General features: G+C 32.0%; 1 protein-coding gene across 1 annotated transcript; it reads left to right on the forward strand.

Moving 5' to 3' along the window:
* Positions 1-17,353: 17,353 nt before the first annotated feature.
* On the forward strand, positions 17,354-18,910 carry LOC116029599 (B3 domain-containing protein At5g60140-like). The gene is made up of 4 exons (XM_031271649.1): positions 17,354-17,414; positions 17,543-17,636; positions 18,201-18,499; positions 18,632-18,910. The coding sequence occupies exons 3-4, from the start codon at positions 18,224-18,226 to the stop codon at positions 18,908-18,910; spliced, it is 555 nt and encodes a 184-aa protein (XP_031127509.1). The 5' UTR covers positions 17,354-17,414; positions 17,543-17,636; positions 18,201-18,223.
* The last annotated feature ends 1,090 nt before the right edge of the window (positions 18,911-20,000 follow it).

The raw sequence follows: 20,000 nt of genomic DNA on the forward strand, positions 1-20,000 counted from the left end.
GGTATCATCAGGAGTTGTATAATGCCACTGATTTGAATTTCATATGAATATGCTATGGTATTTTACTTGTGGGCCAATATGATTAGTAGAAAATTATAATTATTTAATTTTCTACTAAAAAAGTAAATAGACGTAATCCACAATTTATGGGATTGGATTATTGTGGGTCACGTCTATTACTAACATGGTCACGTCCTTTTTAGTACTCAAAAAGTAGAAAATTAAATAATTATAATTATATTTGGTAAAAAACTATTAATAATTATAAATTCTATCATAATAATTATAATAATAATCATAATCATAATTAATAATAACAAATTATAACCAATTATAATATATAATTACCATAAACATTTGTCAGTGGTATTACATTAAGTATAATGCACGTATATGTATTAATCTATAATCTATAATAAAATACAAATTTATTATATTTTAGTTTCTAACCTTTTATAACCAAAATTCAAATGGTAATATCCTACTAACGTGGTCAATCTCACCCCATTTTATTCATATAATTATTTTGGTTATAAACATTAATGCACGTATATGTAATAAAATACAAATTTATTATATATTAGTTTCTAACCATTTATAACCAAAATTCAAATGGTAATATCATACTAATGTGGTCAAACTTACTCCATTTTATTGAGTAATAGACGTGACCCACAATTTATGGAATTATATTATTTTTGCATAGGACTTAATGAGCAACAGTTATTTTTGTTAGAAATTATTTTGGTTATATACATTAATTGACGTATATGTATTAATCTATTAATCTATAATCTATATCTATACTATATATATAAAAGTAAAATCTTCCTATTTCATTTTTTCGCCCAAACTTTTGTAATCAATTGATTAAATATTTTATTGGTCAAATATTTAATAAAGCTTATTTTTAAGAAAATGTAAAATGGAAATTAACTAATATCTATTAATTGGTAATATTGTTTATATATTTACGTATCAATAATATTAATAAAAGAAAAATCATCTCCTTCAACTTTCCTGCACAAACTAATATTATTAATTAATTGGTCAAAATATTAATAAAATTGGTAACAAAATTTTATTTACCAAATTATCGGAATAATTAAACCATTATAATTGTGAGAATAATGGAAACAAATTCTGTGTAATTTTATAATAAAAAATAATTTATTAATTATTATCTACATCAATAATACTAATTCGAATACTTATCTGTACTTCTATATCTATACTACTATTAATAAAAAATAAAATAATCCTTTGTGAAATTTCCGCCCAAACAATAATAAAGATAAAATAAAAAAAAGAAAAGCTGATATTACTAATTGATTGAAAATATAAAAAGATCCTAATCTATACTATATATAAAAGTAAAATACTCTTATTTCATATCCCGTCCAAACTATTATAGTCCATTAATTAAATATTATTGGTCAAATAATTAATAAAGCTTATTTTGTAAGAAAATGTAAAATGAAAATTAACAAATATATATTAATTGTTAATATTGTTTTTATATTTACATATCAATACTATTAATAAAAGTAAAATCATCTCCTTCAACTTTTTTGCACAAACTAATATTATTAATTAATTGGTCAAAATATTAATAAAGTTTAATGGGTAACAAAAATTTTATTTCCAAATTCTCGGAATAATTAAACCATTATAATTGTGAGAATAATGAAAACAAATTTTACATAATATTATAAGAAAAATAATTTATTATTATTATTTACACCAATAATAATAATTCGAATACTTATATATACTTCTATATTTATACTACTATTAATAAAAAATAAAATAATCCTTTGTGAAATTCACGCTCAAACAATAGTAAAGTTAAAATGAAATAGAAAACTGATTTTAGAAATTGATTGAAAATATAAAAGGAATAAGGTTCAAATTGGCCATTGAACGTAACCTGAAAGTGCAATTAGGTCATTAAACAAAAAAAAAAGTGCAATTAGGCCACTGAACACTCCAAATGTATGCAATTTCACCTGATAGTAGGTTACTATCCATTTCATCAGGTTACTTGCTTACATGGACGGTGAATTCACATTTTAAAATAATTTTTAATAACAAACTATTAAAATAAAAAATTAAAATAATTTAAAAATTAAAATTAAAAATACACACACACACACACACCGTAATAAAGCAAAAGTTGTTTTGTGAAAGAAGTTGAGTTTCCGTAAATAATAATAATAATAATAATAATAAAAATAAATAAATAAATAAAATTTGATTCATCCACAAGTTTCTTATTAAGGTGGTAAGGGTATTCTTAAAGGGGGGGAAGGTGTGGTGGTGGCCACAGGTGTTTTTCTTTTTTTTTTTTAATTATTTTAATTTTTTATTTTAATAGTTTATTATTAAAAATTATTTTAAAATGACAACTCACCGTCCCAAAAGCAAGTAACCTGAAAAAATGTATGGTAACCTGAAAAAATGTAGGTAACCTGCTATCAGGTAAAATTGTATACATTTAGAGTGTTCAGTGGCCTAATTGCACTTTTTTTTTGGGTTCAATGACCTAATTGCACTTTCAGGTTACGTTTAGTGGCCAATTTGAACCTTATTCCAATATAAAAAGATCCCAATGAAAAAGTAAACGGAAATTAGGCAAATTGGAAAAAAGAAAAGGATATTACTAATTGACTGAAAATTATTTAAAAACTTAAAAAAAATTAATTACACATTCCTTTTGAAAATTTTAAATTATTTAAACTTTTAAAAAATTAGTTAAACATGGATTGTTAGATTTTTTATAATAATTACAATTAATTCATTCAAATATGGAGGAGGAAGAAAAACTAAATGCGATATGGTGAAAATAAATAAATTTTAAAAAAAATTAATTACATTTTCCTTTTGAAAACTTTAAATTATTTAAACTTTAAAAAAATTCATTAAATATGGATTGTTAGTTTTTTTTTTTTTTTTTTTTTTTTTTTTNATACAATAAAAAATTTATCCGTGCATTGCACGGGTAATTGGACAATTATTTGCTCTAATTCAAGCAAGGAGAACATCAGAAAACATAATTGATCCAACCAATTTCATCAATTGCACTATATAATATTCGATGTTATAATTTATATAATTGTATATTGATCCAAATATTCTTAAAATATTATAATAAATCTATTCCGTGCAACGCACGGGCGAAAATACTAGCATAATATGAAAAAGTAAACTGTAATAAACTATTTAAATTTTATTGTGTATTAAATGTCAAGTATTTATTTTTGATAGAATTTTTTGACATGTAATTTGGGTGTGGCTTGAATAAGAGTAGTTTGATATTAATTGATTTTATTCACTATGTGTTCCATTAATTTAATTACATAAGTCACTCTAATGTCACATCGGAGCTGAGTGGGTGTACATTTTAAAAAGGGAAAATTGTAATTTATGTCCCTCCATAATATGTCAAATGTCAATTATCAATGTCACCCCTGTGTTATTGTGGTGTAAATATTGTTTCTCAATTTTCAAAAATGGTACATTTATTACCCTTCCCGTGGTGTAAATATTGCCCCTCCTTCGTTACGGGAGGGGCAATATATGTATCATTTTTTAAAATTGAGGGGCAACATTTACACCACTAATAATTCAGGGGTGACATAATTAGCATATTATGGAGGGGCAAAAAGGACAATTTTCTCTTTTACAAATTTGTATCCCTTCCTCGGGTGAGTGTAAATACTATCATGAAGGATATCAAGCAAGTAAGGAGCTTCGTGAGACCAACTTTAAAAGGCAACCTCTCCTATCACCCACTTGGTGTCAAACTCGTTAGAGGAAACTTCAAAGAGTGAATCACAGCCTTCGCAAGGGTTGTCACACTTATGAGAGACCTCGTGGCTCGCCTGATCTAGGGGTATAAATTGAGAAGGTTAGTACTCCCTCTATCTCATTTTATCTGTCCTACTTACTATTTATTGCTCAAACCAACACTCTCTTCTTTGTTTATTTTCTTTATTATTTTTTACCATGGTTGAAAAAATCGCTAGGCGCTCGGGGAGCGCCTAGCGCCTAGGACGCCTAGCCGGGGATTAATCGGCGCCTAGGCGTCCGTGTATTTTTTTATTTTATTTTTTATTTTTTAAAAATTTGTTTAAGTATTTTTAATTTTTTAAAGTCTAATAATTATAAATTATATAATACTTTAATAGTTAATACTAAAATATTAAATATTAACCTAAAAAAATCTAAAGTTTGTACAGTTTAGGATTATTTCGCTCAAAACGATGTTGTTTTTAGTGAAATAACCCATTAAAAAAAAGAACAATAGTTAATCGACCGACTAGAAGGCCTAGTCGGTCTAGTCGACGCCTAGGCGGTCAGTGCCTAAGCGGCCTAGGCAGTGCTTCGGCGGCCTAGGCGGAGCTTAGGCGGCCTAGGCGGTCGCCTAGCCGGCCAGCCGCCTAGACCACCATTTAATGTGATACGCTAGGCGGTCGACCAGCGCCTAGCGCCTAGGCGGGGATTAATTGGCGCCTAGGCGGGGATTAATTGGCGCCTAGGCGGGATTTTTGCAACACTGTTTTTTACCAAACCAGACACTGCACATAAAATAAAGGGAATATCATTTAAGACATTTATAATCTAGGACATCTTGTAGAAATTATAAAGTTAGACATTATTTTTCTTATGTTCTTAGTTAATAAGTTCTTAGGACCCTAGAAAAACAATTTTCACTTTAATTCGCATTGTAAATTCATTTCTCTTTGCAATTCTTAGTTAGATTCAATTTCTATTTTGGAAGCATGTGTAGATGTGGATTGAAGATTCAGTTCATTTCCCAGCTGCAAGTTTACTTCCAATTAGCTAAGTCAATTATATTTTCAAACTTTCAATTCATTGCAATTGGTTACTTATTTGCTTTCTACTTCAATTCATTGCCTGCTGATTGTTGTGAAACTCTCTTTTGTCTTTTAATGTATGCTAGTTTCCATCATGACCATGCGTGAGTAGTCCCTTACGAAAGGGATAGGACGAAGATTGGGTTTATGTGAATGTAACTTTAAATTGGTTAATTGAATATGAATGATGAGACTTGACTTGATATGATGATGTTAATTAACATGATTGGATTCTAATTAATTAGATGTTATTACCACTTAATCTAGACCTGAGGGGTTAATTAACCATACTCCACGTTTGAGAAAAGGGGAGTATGGGATATCAAGAACACAAGATGCATGTTTGATGAAATGCATTTTAGGAACTCATGAGTTACAATATAATATGCTCCTGACTTTTTAATAAAGAGGTTGCATTTTTTTTGTTATTCAAGCAACATAACGGTTACGCTCCAATAGGTTTTACGTCGTAAATGAGTATTTTAACAATTCCATATGTTTCTTCTTTATAGCAACCATCAGTTTCAAGATTTCAGTTGGGTTCCAAGCGTGGCCCCCGATACAGTTGTGATAGACAAACAAGTTTATGTAAGGTTTTTATCCTGTACAACTATCGTGAGCGTGGTAATTACATTCCCTTTAAAGTCTTTTTAATCCAGAAGTCTTTTTTTTATATCATATATATATTATATATTATCACATCTATTATACTTTATTACAATTAATGATATTTAAATGTGAATAATGATCGAGTTAATGAATCGTGTGGTTACTAGATACACGCTGACTTGAGCCAACACCACAAGTTGCATCTTAGAATTAGTACTTTGCCAGATATTCCAAGAAAAACGTTATTGGAACATGGGCAGTAGTAGATATTTCTATAGACAGATATATGTGCATGAATCAAGTAGGCAAATGCTTGAGGAAACCATCAGGGTGCCTAATTAATCTACTCCCAAATAGGTATATGAAGGTAGAAATCATCCTAATCATTCATTTCCAATTAGATCAACACACAAATTTACTACGTAGTTAATTTGCATAATAGTTTATTATGCTTAGTTTTTTCTCTGACATTTAATTTGGTGTAGGTTACCTGGATTGAGCACATTGATGTAGACAACAATGTTAACGAAGTTGTTGGCATCTACAAGCCACAACTTGATTCTGGCATGACATTTGGAGCTGGAAAAACGCAGGATTACAATATTGGATCAACAACCTGAACGTATTGCCTAAACTATGTCTACACATTGTGCTGTGGCAACAAGTTCATATTGTTGATCCAACGTTGTAATCCAGTGTTATGCTAGCTCTAAATGCCATGCCAGAATCAAGTAGTGCCTTATAGATGCCAACAACTTTGTTATCATCGTTGTCTACATCAATGTGCTTAACCCAAGTAAGTTAGACCAAATTAAATGTCATAGAAAAAACTAAGCATAATAAACTATTATGTAAATTAACTACTCAATAAATTTGTGTGTTGATCTAATTGGAAAATGGATGATTAGGATGATTTCTACCTTCATATCCCTATTTGTGAGTACATAGGCACCATGATGGTTTCCTCAAGCATTTGCCTACTTGATTCATGCACATATATCTGTCTATACAAATATCTACTACGGCCCATGTTCCATTAACGTTTTTCTTGCAATATCTGGCAAAGTAGTAGTTATGAAATTTAACTTGTGGTGTTGGCACTTGAAACTAAGCATGTATCTGGTAGCCATACGATTCATTAACTCGATCATTATTCACATTTAAATATCATTAATTGTAATCAAGTATAATAGATGTGATATATAATACCGATATGATATTAAAAAAATATTGCACTTCTAGATTAAAATGACTTTAAAGGGAATGCAATTGCGTACCATACTTAGGATAGTTGCTGCAATGGTTGCACATCATAAAAACCTTACATAATCTTGTTTGTCTAGCACAATTGTATTAGGATTCATGCTTGAAACCCAAAGTGGCTCTTTTAGTTGTGCCATTTTTAGTAGCTCGTCCATGACCAACAATGCAAGCTCAGTGATGACTAGTTTCTCGGTGTCTGTTCGTCCATTGATTTTTGAGTTTCTAGATGTGCTGCCAAAATATAGGACACCCTACCCAAATATATTAAAAACTTCTGAATTAAAAGACTTAAAATGAATAAACACTGTTGGTTTACGTGGATACTATAAATACGGATGACTAATTAAGATTAAGAATGCAATTACCACCTTCGTGAAAGCCTCAATAAGCAGGATATATATAGTTTATTTTCACTTTTGCACTTTCACAAGAAGCCTCGATCTTACATACTTTGAGACTTGTTGCTGCAATAATTATACGAGAGAAAAACCTTACATACTCTTGATTGTTGTAAGTGTACAAATGATACACATGATAATATATATTTATTGGCATATTATTTTTCTAAACTCAGTTAGTTTTGTTAGGCTATTTTTTTAGACTCTTTATTACAGTCTGTATCTGCTTCAGAGGATAGCATAAGTGGATGCAAAATCTGCTAACAGAACTTGTTATAAACATGCAGTCTTCACACAGTTTTTTGAAATGAGTGATACTCATTATTCTAAGGAAATATTGAAATGAGTAGTCCTGTAGATGTAGGAAAAGTTCTTTGAACTGCGTAAACATATTATGGTTCCTTTATTTTTCTACATTGATTTTATTTTTGTTTCTAACACAAAACGGAACACATATATTTAATTTGTTTAAAATCCAAGTAGGAACCAATTAGGATTTTTTCCGTGATAATTAAAGGTTCACACACACGTTAACCTGGCAATATTTAAAAAGGGAAAATACAGAGATTGATGACATAGAGTTGTAATATATTAAGGACACATAAAGTCATAACACTCCCCATAGCCTTAAGCAAAAGGACTCAGGACGCAACTTGAAGCTTATCCAGAAGAAACTCAAAACACGGGGCCAACAATAGCTTAGTGAAGATATCGGCCAGTTGATCCTTCGTAGAAATAAAATTAACTAATAGCTTACCATAGGTTTCATTGGTGTTTAATTGTGCTAGTTTATGATACATATTTTGGTCAATTTTAGATATGAATTGCTTTAGTGTTGTCTAAATTGACCATTTATGTGATTAATTGTGTAGGAATGAACAAATTTGGGAACATATCAAGGTTTGAAAGCAAAACTGACTGAATCAAGGGTAATTTATTTGAACTCAAATTGGACAAAATAAGATTAAAGTCGGATAAGGAGCCTGCCAGAAAGAGTGTCACGCTCATGATGCATGATATGAGAGAAACTTCAAACGTGGCCTCTACTATCACGAAGGGTATCAAGCAAGTAAGGAGCTTTGTGAGACCAAATTTAAAATGCAACCTCTCCTATCACGCATTCCCACTTGGTGTCACGCTCGTGAGAGGAAACTTCAAAGAGTGAATCATAGCCTTCATAAGGGTTGTCACGCTCATGAGAGGTCTCGTGGCGCGCCTGATCTAGGGGTACAAATTGGGAGGGTTAGTACTCCCTTTGTCCCATTTTATCTATCATACTTATTAATTATTTATTGGTCTGCAAGCCAAATCTTTCTTCTTTTGTTTATTTTCTTTATTAGGTTTTACTTGTTTTTAAATTTGATTTTTTTTTGTGTGTTTAATAGTATGTATTTTTAGTATAGTTTCTAAATATATAATTTTGTATGCTAATAATATTGATTTTAATTTTAATATTATGAAAAATTGAATTAAAAATAAATTCAGTCAAACCTTAATACACTCCAATAGGTTTTGCATAGTAAATGAGTATTTTAACAATTTCATATGTTTCTTCTTTATAGCAATCATCAGTCTCAAGATTTCAGTTGCAAAAAAAAAAAAAAAAANTACATAATCTTGTTTGTCTAGCACAATTGTATTAGGATTCATGCTTGAAACCCAAAGTGGCTCTTTTAGTTGTGCCATTTTTAGTAGCTCGTCCATGACCAACAATGCAAGCTCAGTGATGACTAGTTTCTCGGTGTCTGTTCGTCCATTGATTTTTGAGTTTCTAGATGTGCTGCCAAAATATAGGACACCCTACCCAAATATATTAAAAACTTCTGAATTAAAAGACTTAAAATGAATAAACACTGTTGGTTTACGTGGATACTATAAATACGGATGACTAATTAAGATTAAGAATGCAATTACCACCTTCGTGAAAGCCTCAATAAGCAGGATATATATAGTTTATTTTCACTTTTGCACTTTCACAAGAAGCCTCGATCTTACATACTTTGAGACTTGTTGCTGCAATAATTATACGAGAGAAAAACCTTACATACTCTTGATTGTTGTAAGTGTACAAATGATACACATGATAATATATATTTATTGGCATATTATTTTTCTAAACTCAGTTAGTTTTGTTAGGCTATTTTTTTAGACTCTTTATTACAGTCTGTATCTGCTTCAGAGGATAGCATAAGTGGATGCAAAATCTGCTAACAGAACTTGTTATAAACATGCAGTCTTCACACAGTTTTTTGAAATGAGTGATACTCATTATTCTAAGGAAATATTGAAATGAGTAGTCCTGTAGATGTAGGAAAAGTTCTTTGAACTGCGTAAACATATTATGGTTCCTTTATTTTTCTACATTGATTTTATTTTTGTTTCTAACACAAAACGGAACACATATATTTAATTTGTTTAAAATCCAAGTAGGAACCAATTAGGATTTTTTCCGTGATAATTAAAGGTTCACACACACGTTAACCTGGCAATATTTAAAAAGGGAAAATACAGAGATTGATGACATAGAGTTGTAATATATTAAGGACACATAAAGTCATAACACTCCCCATAGCCTTAAGCAAAAGGACTCAGGACGCAACTTGAAGCTTATCCAGAAGAAACTCAAAACACGGGGCCAACAATAGCTTAGTGAAGATATCGGCCAGTTGATCCTTCGTAGAAATAAAATTAACTAATAGCTTACCATAGGTTTCATTGGTGTTTAATTGTGCTAGTTTATGATACATATTTTGGTCAATTTTAGATATGAATTGCTTTAGTGTTGTCTAAATTGACCATTTATGTGATTAATTGTGTAGGAATGAACAAATTTGGGAACATATCAAGGTTTGAAAGCAAAACTGACTGAATCAAGGGTAATTTATTTGAACTCAAATTGGACAAAATAAGATTAAAGTCGGATAAGGAGCCTGCCAGAAAGAGTGTCACGCTCATGATGCATGATATGAGAGAAACTTCAAACGTGGCCTCTACTATCACGAAGGGTATCAAGCAAGTAAGGAGCTTTGTGAGACCAAATTTAAAATGCAACCTCTCCTATCACGCATTCCCACTTGGTGTCACGCTCGTGAGAGGAAACTTCAAAGAGTGAATCATAGCCTTCATAAGGGTTGTCACGCTCATGAGAGGTCTCGTGGCGCGCCTGATCTAGGGGTACAAATTGGGAGGGTTAGTACTCCCTTTGTCCCATTTTATCTATCATACTTATTAATTATTTATTGGTCTGCAAGCCAAATCTTTCTTCTTTTGTTTATTTTCTTTATTAGGTTTTACTTGTTTTTAAATTTGATTTTTTTTTGTGTGTTTAATAGTATGTATTTTTAGTATAGTTTCTAAATATATAATTTTGTATGCTAATAATATTGATTTTAATTTTAATATTATGAAAAATTGAATTAAAAATAAATTCAGTCAAACCTTAATACACTCCAATAGGTTTTGCATAGTAAATGAGTATTTTAACAATTTCATATGTTTCTTCTTTATAGCAATCATCAGTCTCAAGATTTCAGTTGCAAAAAAAAAATAAAAAAGTTAAAAAAAAAAAAAGATTTTAGCATGTGTGTGTGAGAGACATGGATAGGATGATATACCACATTTGAAGAGGAAAAGTATTAAGAAAAAAAAAATTGTTAATTCTTTGAATTTAGAGTTTTTTCCCAAAATGGTTCCTCGACTATTGCTCATTCTCAATTTTGCATTTCGACTTTCAATTGCACCTAATGTGGTCCCTCGACTTTCAAAAACTCACCCAATTTGGTCCCCCGTTACNAAAAAAAAAAAAAAAATTAAAAAAAAAAAGAAAAGATTTTAGCATGTGTGTGTGAGAGACATGGATAGTATAGGATGATATACCACATTTGAAGAGGAAAAATATTAAGAAAAAAATTGTTAATTCTTTGTTTTGCAAATAAAATATCAAGATTGAAGAAGTCATAAATAATAAAAATAAGAAATTACTTAAATATCAAAACAATAACTAATACCCTAAAGTAGTTTAGTAATTTTGTTACTCTAAAGACTAAAACCGTAACTTGGTTGAAAATTATGGGTTATATTACAATGACAATAAAATGAGGTGCTAAAATAACTTGTGAAGAATAATTCAAGGACTAAAATGCTATTTACCTATAAATATAAAAGATCTCTAGAAGAGTTATTTAGATTGACAGAATTAGATCCAAATATAAAATTATTAAATTATAATATCAATTAATATCACCTATATTTAAGTTATCAAATTTAATTTAGTAAATCTCCCCTCTGCCTTCCATACACAATAATTGTCCATGTCTGTAGTTATGGCATTAAATATATTAATATAATTCTGGACGTTTATAGTTGTAGATTACACCTCAAAAGTCAAAATATTAATGTGCAATATTAATAAATATTATCCTTTATAAAGTGAAATTAAAATTTTCTTTTCAATTGATGTATATTTTAAAATTTCACGGTTATAATACTTTTTCTCATCCATATATTTTGTGCTGTTGTACAGTAATCTATTTATAGTATGCTTTCAACTTTCAAGTGCACAGTTTTTGTTGATTCGAAGAGTAATTTTTTTAAATAAAAAAAGAGAGCGGTAGATCTCGACGAAATTAGTGGTTGAGACAAAAAATGTGCATTCAAAGGAAAAACTTTGTTCTAAAATAAAACGCATGCAATCGAAGAAGACAAGCATACATTAAGCATTAAAATGAAGCACCATAAGTACACAAAACATGCACCTTAAAGTATTTAATGATGCACCTTAGGTTTCACAACTACCGCATCTTAAACACACAAATCACGCATCTGAAGTTTCAACAACTGACGCATCTTAAGCACACAAATCGCGTACCTTAACAATGAAAACCACACACCTAAAGCCTTAGACTGACGCACTTAAGTATTATCAACTACTGCACATTTGCCACCTTATGCTCAAAACCACGCACTTTAAACACTACAAACACGCACCATAAGTAGGATAACCACGCACAATAAATTTGACCAACATGCAACAAGACCAAATTGCCACTACGTTTTTTTATTCATGGTTGATCTTGGATGTTTATTTAAGCAAATCAATGGCTCTCAATTAACGACACCTGAAGCCTATCACTGCATATATGTATATGTTAGCTCAAATGTAATCATACCTTAACGTGGAACCGTGCCAATAGTGTTACAAAATGCACAATAATGGAATGTACCAATGCACTACAAAACGCTCCACTCACTCAAAACAATGCACCATTGTAACCCCTCGGTTTTTCCGACAAAGTTAAGGCTCGAAAATATTTTTTAAGCTATGACACTTATGAGATGATCTCTCGGTACTTCAGAAGGATTTTTTTTTAAGTAAGACTAATTATCGATAAGCTGCGAACTACGTACCAGTCACGAATCGAGGAAATTTTAAGGACGTAGATTCAATTCGAATTTTCCAGAATTGGGATTATTAAGTATCATACGATTAGGCCTGAATTTTTAATTAGTTCAAGAGAAGTTCTAAATGGACCATAAGGGATAAATGGTTACGGGCTCTGAACCTAAATTTGGCGGATTACCGGAAAATTCCCAAAATTGGTGATTTGCGACGGGAATATTTTTACGATAATTTTGGTATTAGAATTTTCCCGAATTAAGTTATAATCCTCCGAACATTCATCAGATTTAAGCACAAACTGGCCAATTAAATTAATATCTTCATAAGGGATCCATGGGGTGATGACATGTGGAAAATCCAATCCTAGACTAAGATTTGGCCATTTAATGTAACATTAATGAGGTATGGAGGCTTTGTACTTGATTGCTTGGTCTTCAAGAACAATATCAAACAAGATCACACTCATCTCTCTCCTATCTCTCTCTCATTTTCGTGTAACACACTTAGGGGAAGAAGAAGAGAATTATTTTAGCTTAGTCTTCCATTGTGATCCAAGAATTCCTTAGGCATTTCTTCAACTCCAAGAGTTCTTCTATAGGTAAGAACTTCGGTTTTGTTCAATTCAATCCCTCATAGGATTTAAGCTTGAACTTAAGATTTATGAAAATATTGTTATTATGGTATTATGTTAGGATCTTTGGTGAAGGAATCCAAGGAAAACACCATCAACTAGTACGGTTTTTAAAGGTTTCTACAAAGGTAAGGAATCCCTTAAGTTGGCTCAATCACTTGAATATAAACAATTGCTAGGAAATTATACGGTTAGGAATTTTTACGTGATGATTATGTGTTATGTTATGGATCTATAAATTGGCTTCAAAAATCCTTACTTTGATTTTTGGTAAATTCTAATATACATGTTATAGCTATTTTATGCATGTATAGGTTGTATTCATGCCCATATAAATTTATACTTGTGAAATTATTGAGTAAAAACCAAACTAGTTTCCAGCAGTGACTTTCGAAAATTATTGGGAAAAATTGGTAAGGCATTTTGACTCCAAATTTTTTAGACATGTAGATCAACACGTTTAGAACCTACATATAAAATTTCATAATGATCGGAGTAGTGTAAGTATGGTTTTTGCTCATTTCTCCAAAACTGGTCCAGTGAGAAGAATATTTCGGACCAAGGGCAAAAAGGTAATTTTCTGTGTTAATTCGTGAACCTATATGACCAAAACTTTTTATGGACATCAAGTACTATGAGTTAGGGTTCTACCATAAAAATTTCAAGTGAAAAAGAGTTCGGGAACTATTTTTAACGGCCCGATCTTTCGGGTGTCGCCAGCAGAAATCTCCCAGCAGAGGGCCGGACGCGGCACGGACGCGCGCGTCCGTAGGCGCCCAGCCTTCGGCACAGCCCGCCGAACCAGCGGACGCGGTCCGGACGTGCGTCCGCTGGTGCGGCCAGTCGCGAGTCCGCGCGACGCGGACTCGTTTCGACTTGTTTTCGANAAACCACACACCTAAAGCCTTAGACTGACGCACTTAAGTATTATCAACTACTGCACATTTGCCACCTTATGCTCAAAACCACGCACTTTAAACACTACAAACACGCACCATAAGTAGGATAACCACGCACAATAAATTTGACCAACATGCAACAAGACCAAATTGCCACTACGTTTTTTTATTCATGGTTGATCTTGGATGTTTATTTAAGCAAATCAATGGCTCTCAATTAACGACACCTGAAGCCTATCACTGCATATATGTATATGTTAGCTCAAATGTAATCATACCTTAACGTGGAACCGTGCCAATAGTGTTACAAAATGCACAATAATGGAATGTACCAATGCACTACAAAACGCTCCACTCACTCAAAACAATGCACCATTGTAACCCCTCGGTTTTTCCGACAAAGTTAAGGCTCGAAAATATTTTTTAAGCTATGACACTTATGAGATGATCTCTCGGTACTTCAGAAGGATTTTTTTTTAAGTAAGACTAATTATCGATAAGCTGCGAACTACGTACCAGTCACGAATCGAGGAAATTTTAAGGACGTAGATTCAATTCGAATTTTCCAGAATTGGGATTATTAAGTATCATACGATTAGGCCTGAATTTTTAATTAGTTCAAGAGAAGTTCTAAATGGACCATAAGGGATAAATGGTTACGGGCTCTGAACCTAAATTTGGCGGATTACCGGAAAATTCCCAAAATTGGTGATTTGCGACGGGAATATTTTTACGATAATTTTGGTATTAGAATTTTCCCGAATTAAGTTATAATCCTCCGAACATTCATCAGATTTAAGCACAAACTGGCCAATTAAATTAATATCTTCATAAGGGATCCATGGGGTGATGACATGTGGAAAATCCAATCCTAGACTAAGATTTGGCCATTTAATGTAACATTAATGAGGTATGGAGGCTTTGTACTTGATTGCTTGGTCTTCAAGAACAATATCAAACAAGATCACACTCATCTCTCTCCTATCTCTCTCTCATTTTCGTGTAACACACTTAGGGGAAGAAGAAGAGAATTATTTTAGCTTAGTCTTCCATTGTGATCCAAGAATTCCTTAGGCATTTCTTCAACTCCAAGAGTTCTTCTATAGGTAAGAACTTCGGTTTTGTTCAATTCAATCCCTCATAGGATTTAAGCTTGAACTTAAGATTTATGAAAATATTGTTATTATGGTATTATGTTAGGATCTTTGGTGAAGGAATCCAAGGAAAACACCATCAACTAGTACGGTTTTTAAAGGTTTCTACAAAGGTAAGGAATCCCTTAAGTTGGCTCAATCACTTGAATATAAACAATTGCTAGGAAATTATACGGTTAGGAATTTTTACGTGATGATTATGTGTTATGTTATGGATCTATAAATTGGCTTCAAAAATCCTTACTTTGATTTTTGGTAAATTCTAATATACATGTTATAGCTATTTTATGCATGTATAGGTTGTATTCATGCCCATATAAATTTATACTTGTGAAATTATTGAGTAAAAACCAAACTAGTTTCCAGCAGTGACTTTCGAAAATTATTGGGAAAAATTGGTAAGGCATTTTGACTCCAAATTTTTTAGACATGTAGATCAACACGTTTAGAACCTACATATAAAATTTCATAATGATCGGAGTAGTGTAAGTATGGTTTTTGCTCATTTCTCCAAAACTGGTCCAGTGAGAAGAATATTTCGGACCAAGGGCAAAAAGGTAATTTTCTGTGTTAATTCGTGAACCTATATGACCAAAACTTTTTATGGACATCAAGTACTATGAGTTAGGGTTCTACCATAAAAATTTCAAGTGAAAAAGAGTTCGGGAACTATTTTTAACGGCCCGATCTTTCGGGTGTCGCCAGCAGAAATCTCCCAGCAGAGGGCCGGACGCGGCACGGACGCGCGCGTCCGTAGGCGCCCAGCCTTCGGCACAGCCCGCCGAACCAGCGGACGCGGTCCGGACGTGCGTCCGCTGGTGCGGCCAGTCGCGAGTCCGCGCGACGCGGACTCGTTTCGACTTGTTTTCGCCCCGGTTTTTCCCCGATGGTTTTCACCTTGAGTGTTGTGACATTTTGAAAGCCTACGGGCATCCGGGTGAATATTTTTGGAAATTAAATTATTATTTTGGTATCCTACTAATTTGGAAGAGTATTTGTACTTGAAAATTATTATGACTCCTATGCTTGGATTTCTGTGATGTGACTAATACTAACCTAAGTATGCGGGTTGGGAAAATATACTTGAGTGAGTTTTGGCTATGGAGTCGTGTGACTTAAAGGTGGGAGATGTGTTCCCCACGGGTGAATTCATGAATGTGTTATATGTTTGAATTACTGAGAATAAGTGAAACTGCTTGTTGTTAGAATGTTTGCAGGTCGATTGCGATTGATGGGTAATGTTATCTCGCCTTGTTATTATTGAGAATTATTCTTGAAAACCTTTGTTTATTTTCAAGTGACCATGGATATCCTTACTTAGCCGTCGCGCTAACTACACTTCATTGTGTACCTTATCAGATGAAGTCTAGCGTGGGTATGCTCAGGTAGCCGATGAGCTCTGAATAGGATGGAGGTTGAGGTTGAGATCCTAGAATAGACACCTTGGAATAATTATGTCCACTTGTATTAAGTTGGACTTTGGATGTATTCTGATGTTGTAAGTTTAGCCTGTGCGTTTGGGTATAGGAGAGATACCTAAGCGTGGCGGTAACACCCAGTTTTCTGCTTTTTGAATTATTAGCTTCCGCTGTGATGTATACCATTAGGGATTTTGTAATAAATCCTGGATGTGAAAGTTGGGGTGTTACAACCATACCTCCCCACACCTAATTGTGTGAATCCAAACACTGTGTGGTGCGTTTATGCATACGTAATGGTACATTTTGTGGTGATGCGTACCTAATGCTGCTTTTTTTTTGGTGTATTGGTACATACTTTTGATGTGCGTTTCTTAACATTATTATATTGATGTGTGTTTGCATAACTATTGGTGCGGATGCGGTATTAGTGCGGCTGCATTTACCGCATGTTAAGATGCGTCCGCACTGAAACTAGAGTTTCTCTCCTTCTAAAATATATTTATGGATATCATTTATTTGAACTATAATCTCGAATAATTTTGTAAATAAAACAACCTATATTACAAACCATTGTCCACCAACCACCAACCACCAACCCCCAACCCCCCCCCCCAATTAATACCTAAGCCCACGCTGCAGCTATAAATACATTGTGTACCTGCATTTGTGTATACACATTTCACATACAATTAGCTCTCTTTCTCTCTATCGCAAAGAGAATTCAGCATTTATACTAAAGTTTTTTTTTTCACAAATCACAAGTATGCAGCATACAATTTACATACAATTAGCTCTCTTTCTGTTCCCAATTTTACTAGTTTTGTTTAAAGATTCGCCAGAAGTTTGTTTGAACATAAATTCTTAAAAGGGTTTGTTTTTGTTTTGTCAGCAATGGATATGATTGGGAGAATTCAAGCGAGTCTGCCGGAAATGATGGAAGAGATCTAGGTGGATTCATATCTCGGATAGAATTTGGTGCTCAGGTGACCCACCTCAAACTAAGGATAGCCATTGTTTTTTATTTATTTATTTATTTTTGTAAAATAATTTAATTTTAATTATGAGATTGGCATTATTCTTAATACCCAGGCCCAAGCCATGGTCATAAGCTGCAGCTATATAGACATTGTGTACCTAAGTTTGTGTATAACATTTCATACATACAACTTGCTTTTTTGTATACATTGTGTTCCTGCATTTGGTGCTCAGGTGACCGTGATTTTCAATCCTTTTAGAATAGAGAACAGTCACAAATTTAGAAAATACGGACTCGGATGCAGATTACAAAGTAATCTGATCTCCGTCAAGGATGGGGTAGGCCCGCCCCACCCCTATATATATATAACACATTATTATTTTAGATGTATTCTCTCAATTTGGTATTCATAAAAGAAGGGTAATTTTTCTATGTTTTTTTTTTTAATTTTATAAAATACCTTAATTTTAATTAATTTTTATAAAATACCTTAATTTCTATGTCTTATACTTTTCAATTCATAGAGTTTTTTTTTTTTTTTTTTTTTTTTTTTTTTTTTTTTTAAATTTAGGTCGATTCAAGAGAGCTGTTACCATGAAGAAAAGGAATGCTAGTCCCAAAAGAGGGAAAAAGAATGCTAGGGCAAAGAAAAGGGATGTTAGTGAAGAAGAAAGCGGTGCTAGTGCAGAAAAAATGGGTGCTAGTGCAGAAAAAATGGATGCTAGTGAAGAGAAAAAAGATGTCAGTGCGAAAAAAAAGAAGGATGTTCGTGATCATTTTGGAGTTGAGCTTTTCAGCTCAGGACGTTTTACTCAACCTAAAAATCCTTATTTCGTGACCAAAATCAGGCCAAGAAGACGAAGCGATCTGGTAATTATATATTCTAGGCATGTATGCATGCATTAGTTATTGTTAATATATGCATGTGTGGAAGCTAATTAAGTTTGTTGGCATGTCGATCTTGAATTGTTTCTCAATTACTTATGTGATTGTAATTTGCAGTTTATACCGTTTGAAGTCATCAAGAATCACAATACTAAATTGCCTGCAAATGTGATCCTGCCTGATGAGAAAGGTAAAAATTGGAACACATATGTAAAGACGTGGAGTGATGGGCGAACATGGTTATCTGGAGAATGGCGAAGCTTATGTAGATGGAACCTTGTTCAAGAACATGACAGGTGCATCTGTGAATTTATGCCTTCGAATTTATTGGGGCAAGAATTGGTCATGCAGGTCACCATTATTCGAAGAAAGGACTTGGAAGCACAACCAAATTAATATAATGTTTTTTGGCTGGTTTAATCTTAATGTTTTAAAGACATATATATATATATATATATATATATATATATATATATATACATATATATATATATATATATATATATATATATATATATATATAACACCAGGCCAGGTTTCTATCCATGCATGTTCTTATATTATGACATTTTTATTTGGANCATATATATATATATATATATATATATATATATATATATATAACACCAGGCCAGGTTTCTATCCATGCATGTTCTTATATTATGACATTTTTATTTGGTTCTATCCATGCATGTTCTTATATTATGACATTTTTATTTGGAGTTTAGTTTCGGTAATTTATGTTCGAAAAATTTAATTTGGATTTTAGTTTTTGAAACTTATGTTAATGTCCTCTTTCCTTTGGTTTCATACATTTTTTTCTATGGTATTAGAATCTTGTTGGGATTAATTTATATTGATTAAAACAATGTGTCAATATTTTATTAGTTACATGCTTAGATGATTTTGTTCAAATATATATATATATATATATATATATATATATATATATATATATATGTATATATATATATGTATATTATTGCCATGTTGGTGTCCTTTACTGCTATTTTAATTTGCAAGACTTATAATATTAGAATATGAATTGAATAATTTATTTTTTTCTTGTTCATTGTCGTAATTGAAAAAATTAACGCAAGACTAACCCTAAATCACAAATCTTCAAAAACTCAAATACAACAAATAATCTTTTGAAATGTTGAATGTTGAAGTGATCTGGCAAAAATCAAAGTAGCGGAGCAGTGAAGTAAATCAAATTTGAAGCCACATAGAGCATCTACAATAGCATTTCGTCAAAAGATTGACAGTGCACAAATTCTAATAATGATAACTTTTAAATTGATGACATGCAATTATTTTCTGATTCTTTATCGTTTTTATGCATAAAAAGGTGACAAGAAAGCACATGATTTTTGTTTTTATATTTGTTGTGCTTGGTGTGTGTGTGTTGCAATATTTTATTTGTATTTTTGTGCATTAGGGTCCCTTATGTTGTGGAAAAAATTGTGTTTTATGCTGTTCTAGG

This window comes from Ipomoea triloba, chromosome 9 (assembly GCF_003576645.1).
Source record: "Ipomoea triloba cultivar NCNSP0323 chromosome 9, ASM357664v1".
NCBI lineage: Eukaryota > Viridiplantae > Streptophyta > Magnoliopsida > Solanales > Convolvulaceae > Ipomoea > Ipomoea triloba.

What these genes read in the sequence shown, in the direction of transcription:
- LOC116029599 (XM_031271649.1), top strand. Translation starts at nt 18,224, where the DNA reads ATGAAGAAAAGGAATGCTAGTCCCAAAAGAGGGAAAAAGAATGCTAGG. An exon ending in CAAGAAGACGAAGCGATCTG is followed by an intron (nt 18,500 to 18,631) that starts GTAATTATATAT and finishes TGTAATTTGCAG; the next exon opens with TTTATACCGTTTGAAGTCAT.